The following is a 7,912-nucleotide window of genomic DNA, read 5'->3' as shown; positions in this document are numbered from 1 at the left end:
TTAATCACATCAAAAGACCTTTTGGCACACTTTAAAGGCAGAGAAACCCAACAGAACCCTCCAGGGCAAGTATAAGCGACAGCGGCGGAGAAAAACTCCTCCATTGAGGAACAAACTCTGGACAGGACCAAGACTCTGGAGGGCGGTCATCCACCTTGACTGGTTGGATGGAAAGAAATACAATAGAGATAGAGACAGGGCAAAGGAGAGAGAGAGATCAATAAAGGATTCTGATTGATTCATGAGTCCTGCTGAACTTCTAGTCCAGGTCCTTCATCTGGTATCTGGGTTTGTGCTGATGGTTCCTTCAGCGCTGAAGACGGTTCAGTGGAGAAATACACCGCCTGGAGACGGAGAGACGTGGGTTGAAGTCCAGCAGAGGGCGTCAGTTTTATGTCATATTTAAATACTTACAGTATGTTGATGGTGCCCCCTCGTGCATTCGTGTATCAACGCTCATGACTTCACCTCCTTCTTTTCTTTCTGCTTTCCCCTTCAGGGGTCTCCACAGCCAATCAGTGTCCTCCATCTAACCCTGTCTTCTGCATCCTCTTCTCTCACACCAACTACCTTCATGTCCTCTTTCACTACATCCATAAACCTCCTCTTTGGTCTTCCTCTAGGCCTCCTTAGTCTGTATTTTGTACTCGTATAGAATAGTCTGTATAGACTACTCTTACTGGACGAGTCTGTCTAAAGTACAGGTGCTAGACTAGTTTATGTGAAGACCTGATACTAGACTAGTCTGTGTAGAGTCCTGGTACTGAATTAGTGTGTATAGACTACTCTTACTGGACTAGTCTGTGTAAAGACCTGGTACTAGGCTAGCCTGTGTAGATAATGGTACTAGCCTAGTCTCTTCTAGAGTACTGGTACTAGGCTAGTCTCTTCTAGAGTACTGGTACTAGGCTAGTCTCTCTAGAGTACTGGTACTAGGCTAGTCTCTTCTAGAGTACTGGGACTGGGCTAGACTTCAGAATGTCTTGTTTTACAGAAGTACTAAAGTTGACCGGTTTCAAAGCATCTTGTCAGTAGGTTGGGGACGAACACCGTTTGATTGGACGCTTGTGGATTCTCCTCTGTGAGTGGACGGGTCCTGTGACCTGCGGACAGAGGACAGGTGAGCAGCACTGAAGTCTGACAGGACAGAGGAGGAAGCTGCTGCTTAGTTTCAAACCCATTAGTGGTAAGTCGTAGGATTAGCCGCTGATCTGCTGCTAATGGGATCACAGTTGATCACGGGGTTGGATGCCGACTCGCTGCTCGCCCACATTCACACCTTTTCTTCTGAAGGACGCTTCTGACACGGTTTTATGAGAATATTTTTTGGCAATCTGATGGCAGACCCCTCTGCCCCTCCAGCAAGGTGGACGGTCCTGACCTGTACTTCAGCATTATGGGTCTGAAAGCAGGAATTCTGGACGAGCCGTGTTCTTCACCGTCTTTGTGGAACGGATTACATTTCTGAACTTTCTCGAACTGCTTCTTCGACGCTTGAGAGTTTGCGGCTTCGACTCGAGTTTGGGTCCTCCTGACGTCTCACAATGCCGTTCATGCCGGTAAAGTTCACCCTGCAGAAGCGGGTGAAGCTGGCTCAGGCTCTATGGATGCTCTACTGGCTCTCGGTCATCGTGGGCATCCTCATCTTCAGCCTCGGCATCTTCTTCAAGATCGAGCTGAGGAAGAGAAGCGAAATGATGGACAACAATGAGAGCCATTTAGTGCCCAACCTGTTGATCCTGGTGGGCTTGCTGGCTTGCGGGGTCAACGCCTTCGGAGGGAAGGTCTGCCACGACTCCCTGGACCCCATCAAGTTCACCAAGTGGAAGCCGATGCTGAAGACGTACCTGCTGCTGTGCTGCGGCTTCAACGCGCTGCTGGTGGTCACGGCCTTACTCTGCTTCCTGATGCAGTTCGCCATGTACCTGACGCTGTCCGACGGCCTGAAGAACAGCATCAAGTTCTACAAGGACACGGACACGCCGGGGCGCTGCTTCATGAAGAGGACTCTGGATATGACGCAGATCGAGTTCCGCTGCTGCGGCAACAACAACTTCAGGGACTGGTTCGAGGTGCAGTGGATCAGCAACCGCTACCTGGACATGAGCAACGACGCAGTCAAAGAGTGAGTAGGAAACGCCAATCAATAACTGGCGATCAAACTGTTCCGGTAATTGATTTATCATTTTCATTTCATCGTTTCTCGGGGGGATCAGATCGTCTCTTGATTCCAACGTTCACAGTTTTCCTGCTGAATCAACCTTTAGACTCGGCGGGTGAAGATGTGTGTTAAGGGGGTCAGTGGAGGATAAATGAGGGATTTAAGGAGGTAAAAGTTCCTGCAGGAGGTCGATGTACCAGCTCCTCCTTAAGTCCATAATCTGCCAGGATCTGATTTCTACCCCCGCTGACATGACAAGGTTAAACCAACCAGGGCTTAATTCTCTCACCAGTGACGTTGCTGAAAAAGCCCTTCTCTGATCTAATTGTTAAAATCAACACAGCTGATCAGATCTGATCAATAACGGTCGGCTGACTGGTTGCAAGTCGGGGTCATCGATGCGTTGGTGTGATTCGTTCCTATTTCAGCGTTAATGGACTTAAGAGATATTTCTCTCTGAGATTATTCTGCATCATCCAATTTTAACCTCCCGTCAACTGCAGGTCATGTCCCTGACCTGCTCCTGTCAATCACCTTCAGGCTCCACCCCTTCAGTGGAGGTGACATCATCATCTAAATATTAAATGCTAAATGATGATGAACACATGTGAAGTCCAGGATCGTTCCTCTAGCGCCACCATTAGGATGAATGCTATTCCTGCCTCCAAACATGCTAGCAGTGTTAAACAGGAAATGATGCAGTGATGCTCATCCATGATACATGTTTGGTTGGTATGACGTCATGCTATCCTGGTAGTGTCACATGCTAGATGACATGTTAGCCAAAGCCTAGCTATGTCAACACATCTTGTTTTTACAAACATTTGTTTGTGTCAATCTGATTGGTTGGTGATGTTCCTCCATTTCAACTTGAACTTAGCCGCAATTGAAGGAATGTTTTAACGTTTGTTAACGTCCTCCAACACAAGGACGAACACAATGAATGACGTTTATTTGTTTGTTTGTATAGTTGTTTTCTGTTCCAGAAGGAAAACAGATGTTTAAAAGTATTATAATATTCAACCAGATGGTGGCGCTCCAGGAAATAATTCAGTCTGGTTGTCTGTTAGAAGAGAAGGGTGTCAGTTTGGAAAGTCAAACGCAAGAACAACAAAGAGACAAAACGACCACAGAGACACAAAAGAACAAGACACAAATAAAACTTAGAATCAATGCAGTCACAGACTGCAACATCCTGCGACACCCCTGAATTCAAACTTTACCCTGACCTACTGGCATAAGTCAAAGAAGAAAGCTAGTTCTCTAACTCTGACCAACTTTCATAGCTCCAAGCATTAGCTTTGATCTATGGTCTTACTCGCACTGACCTTCTCCCTCGTCTTTCTATCTTATCCTGAGTATACACAAGTTAAAATTTGACCTTGACCTAGTTTTCTCAAGGTCAAGGTCATCATCTCATTCTCATCCCCTTTGCTGCCTGAACAATGTGCTTTTTGTCTCTTCTTTCTATCTGAACGGTTGTGAAGACATTTGGTGGACTAACGGAGGAAATAACGGACGAACACGAGCGCTGATGGTTACAATACATCCCTTGGCGGGATGTCACAACAACAACGAGACACAAAACAACATGAAACAAACAAAACGACCACAGAGAGACAAAACAACCAACATGAAAACACAAATGCTAACGTTGTTGGTGTTGTCCTGCAGTCGTGTCCTCAGTAACGTGGAGGGGAAGTACCTGATGGACAGCGTCCCCTTCAGCTGCTGTAACCCCGGGTCACCGCGGCCCTGCATCCAGCATCACCTGACCAATAACTCCGCCCACTACGACTACGACCACCGCATCGAGGAACTCAACATCTGGACCCGGGGCTGCCGCGAGGCCCTGTTCTCCTACTTCAGCAGCATGATGACTAGCATTGGCGTGCTAATTGTTGCTACCATCATCCTGGAGGTGAGGATCCGCCCACGTCACTGCAGTCACATGATCAGTCGAAAAGTCACTTCCTGTTTCTTGTATGATTCTTCTATCGTTATTGGCTAAACTGATTTTATTCTGGGGTAAGAAATATAAATGACAGAATCTGATTGGACGTGAGGGCGAAAGAGGCGGGCCTATAATAATCTTGATGGAAGGGAAGGTGAGGGGAAACCGATGCTCTGACGACTTTCTCTTGGAGGTGAAGAAAGGATAAATTCTAATCTTAATCTGCTCAATCTAAACGAGATCACACAGCACACCTGCACTACGTTATCCTACGCGACCTCAAACGCACCTGCTCTGATTAGCATTAGTGCTAACAGAAGCTAACAGAATCTACCCATTTAAAGCGCATAGCATAAGTTTGTCCAGTATAAATAACAGACGATGGCGTCTGACGATGGGTTGGACTCAGAGGCAGCGGCGCCTTAATCTGCCGAGCGGTGGTCAGGCTCACCGCGGATCAGGGACTATTCTGGGGGGGGTTAATCCACTGCAGCAGCAGCAACAGGTTGCATTCTGGGAAGATCAAGATGAGAACGGTTCCTGAGAGGGAAGAGATTCGTTATGTGGGTCAAAACAACAAGTTTAACCCGAAGCGCGATTTAAAAACGACATCCTGAGCTCAATCTGATTGGAGGCTGCTGGTCTCAGGTCTGCCCTGCTGTTTTTAATGAATGTAACCTGGACCAATCCCGTTGCAGCTTTATAAAGCTACGGGACTTTGTCGCCCCAATCTTGTTTTCTATATCCATGACATCAAAGTTAATAAACAACAGTTTAAGATTTGTCTTCATTTCAAATTACATTTATGTGAATCTTCCATAAATATTTTTATAAATTAAATAAAGGTCCCCCTAATGTCGCCCCCTACTGGTCTGGAGGTCAAAAAGCTAAAGAATCTCAAAATAGCGACGTCTCAAAGATCTGATCATATGTTTGACATGATTTACTATTGATAATGTGTGTGTATGTGTGTGTGTGTGTGTGTGTGTGTGTGTGTGTGTGTGTGTGTGTGTGTGTGTGTGTGTGTGTGTGTGTGTGTCAGACGGTGGACATGGCGGGGCTGAAGTACCTGACCACGGCCCTGGAGACGATGGAGGACCCCGATAACCCCGAGTGTGAGAGCGAGGGCTGGCTGCTGGAGAAGGGCGTGAAGGAGACGTTCAGCGAGCAGCTGGCCAAGCTGAAGATGCTCGGCAAGTCCAACCAGGTGGAGGAAGGGGGCGGGGACGCACAGGGGGCCACCTGAGAGCTCCGCCCACCAGAGGACTGAGGGCTACGCCCTTGCCGAGTCCCCAACCCCTCACAGGAAACAAGGGCGTGAGAGAGGGGAGATCTCCACTGTCGTTGCATGTACCATCGTACGCATTGTACACACACACACACACACACACACACACACGCATGCACACACACACACACACACATGCGCGCACACACACACACACACACACACACTGAATGCTTTCTGTAAATATGTTGATCAGAGTCTATTTTTGAACAGGAGGAACAAAAACCTGCTACTGTAAATAAAACATCTGAGTAAAGATTTAAATTTATAAATTACAAAAATATACCCCCCTCCCCCTAACAACATCCCCTCGACCCCGCCACGCCCCCACCATCAAGACTGAAAGACTTGATGCCAGAACCCGACGGACACGTGATCCCTTATCACCGATCAGGGATCACGTTGATCGATCCGGTCCATCCAGCAGAGGGCGCCGAACGTAAAAACAGCCACATTTTAAATTTGAAATATTTTTGCCAAACTTTTTTGTCGCCGTGACGACTGGACGCATCACCGTCAGCTGGTTTACATCCAGTTTGGTTTTTGTATCTCACACAGTAAGTATTGATTATTGATCGACCACTTGTCTGATCTCTGTCCAAAACATTGTTGCAGTACCACCCCCGACCACAAGAGGTCACTACAATATGCAGAGGTGTTTGTTTTCACATATTATTAATGTTTCATTTTTTGTCAGGTGAAGAACCGGTAGCTAACATTAATGCGAACACTTAGCACCTGAAGAACATGACCTGTGGAACACGCGAGGGCGGGGCCGAACCCGTCCGTTCTGGTTTAGCGTGTCCAATCAGGGCCTTCCAGTTATGGTGGGAGGCGCCGGTTCAGAAGCAGGAACGTTTTTTCTATTCTAAAGCCAAAGTAACACAAATGTTGGTGAGAACATCAGATGCTACGTAGCGCCGGCAGCTAGCAGCTTAGCGTGGAGCGGGTCCGGGTCGGGTTCCACTCAGTTCAAGTGATAGAGATTAAATGGTCTAAAAATGGGTTGTTCCATGGAATGTGTTCAGATTGGACCTGGAATTATTTCCTTTCATACCAGGCAGAACATTTAACATTCGCAATAAAACTTTTTTTTTTTAGCTCTGAAAGACTTTTATCAAATTATATGAAGAAATCAGAGTTTCTTTTACTTTTGAGGTGGAAAATCTAAAGCAAGATAAAAGCTAACACCATAATTAGCATAAAACTACGTGAAAAAAACACAGAATTTATTCAAATAAAATTTGAAAATTCAATAAAGAAATGGTTTCCTCCATTTGTTTGCGTGGCAGATTGGAGGAAAATAACAACTCACCATTTTTTAAACCCTTGAATGATGTCACTTCCTGTTAGCAATGTCACTTACAGGAAGTGGATTGAATCAGCGTGACAGGGTGGATAAATCGTGCTTTTTAAACCAAAAAATAAATCATTGTAATATAACACATTCCCCATTAAGAGAAAACATTTCTAGCCATAAGAACAATAAGTATGTGAGATTTATGTAAGATTTTTTTGGCTTACATGACTTTAAGGACAAAAAATTATTGTAGTTCAACCCAAAAAAATTATAAATATGCAAATTGTACATTTATTATTTTATTTTCATGCTGGAATCAATAGTTTTAAACACTAAAACCCGTTTGGACCCAAACTGAACGGTTTTCATGGAACAACCCGGATTCAGTTTTCTGTTGCAGCTTGTTTGTTTGTTTGTTTGTTTGTAACATGTTGTGATGTTTGTGGTCGGTTGGAGTAGATGTTACCTATAAAAGATTGTGACATTAAACCGCCTGACTCGTCTTTTCTACGGATCGTCAGCACCGGTTCTGAAGCCGATCCGGAGCTCCAGGAGTCGTTTAGCGTCAGCTTCCTTGCCAGCTGATCATTACTGGAGTTAATGAGATCAGAGGCTCGGATTAACCGCTGATGTCATCAAAGGGCGAGGGGGGATGGGCGGGGCCACTTCCTTTTAAGGTGTTTGTTCAGATTCCTCAAAGTAAAAAAAAAAAAAAAAGATTAATCTCTTGGCGTTGGCGTCAAACAGATTGTTAACCAGCTGCTGCTAACCTGTTTCACTGGTTTCCTGGAACCAGCTAGTCGCTTGTTGCCGGGCAGAACACAGATCACATGATCAGGGGGGTCGTGAACATAATCGGGCGGAGAACTCAGAGTGACCTGGAACATCTGGTGGGAACTGGCATGACTGGGAATTTCATCCCTGAAGGTCACATCCTACTAGCATGCTACTGTTAGCATCCTGAACTCTTCGTCATGTGATTCCTGGAGCTCGATGCTGATTGGCTCTTCACGCACGACAACCTCACATGAATGTGAAGCTCCGTTACTTCAGAAGTTCCTGGTTCTACTTTCTGAAAACCTGAAGGAGCTGAGCAGGTCGTAAAAGGTGATGCGATGTGATTGGTCGGCGGAGTGTCATGTGACACCAGGACTGTGGTGAACGTCACGGTTTATTATTAACAGCGGATTGAAGGAGATTAGAAGGAAT

General features: G+C 45.9%; 1 protein-coding gene across 1 annotated transcript; it reads left to right on the top strand.

Moving 5' to 3' along the window:
• The first annotated feature begins 329 nt into the window (after nucleotides 1–329).
• On the top strand, nucleotides 330–7,266 carry prph2b (peripherin 2b (retinal degeneration, slow)). Its single transcript, XM_068327493.1, has 3 exons — nucleotides 330–2,125; nucleotides 3,836–4,082; nucleotides 5,158–7,266. The coding sequence occupies exons 1-3, from the start codon at nucleotides 1,545–1,547 to the stop codon at nucleotides 5,359–5,361; spliced, it is 1,032 nt and encodes a 343-aa protein (XP_068183594.1). The 5' UTR covers nucleotides 330–1,544; the 3' UTR covers nucleotides 5,362–7,266.
• The last annotated feature ends 646 nt before the right edge of the window (nucleotides 7,267–7,912 follow it).

Source organism: Antennarius striatus, chromosome 11 (assembly GCF_040054535.1).
Source record: "Antennarius striatus isolate MH-2024 chromosome 11, ASM4005453v1, whole genome shotgun sequence".
NCBI lineage: Eukaryota > Metazoa > Chordata > Actinopteri > Lophiiformes > Antennariidae > Antennarius > Antennarius striatus.
Note: the sequence above shows the minus strand (reverse complement) of the source record. Positions and strands in the feature narration are given on the sequence as shown.

What these genes read in the sequence shown, in the direction of transcription:
- prph2b (XM_068327493.1), top strand. Translation starts at nt 1,545, where the DNA reads ATGCCGTTCATGCCGGTAAAGTTCACCCTGCAGAAGCGGGTGAAGCTG. An exon ending in AGCAACGACGCAGTCAAAGA is followed by an intron (nt 2,126 to 3,835) that starts GTGAGTAGGAAA and finishes GTTGTCCTGCAG; the next exon opens with TCGTGTCCTCAGTAACGTGG. An exon ending in TTGCTACCATCATCCTGGAG is followed by an intron (nt 4,083 to 5,157) that starts GTGAGGATCCGC and finishes TGTGTGTGTCAG; the next exon opens with ACGGTGGACATGGCGGGGCT.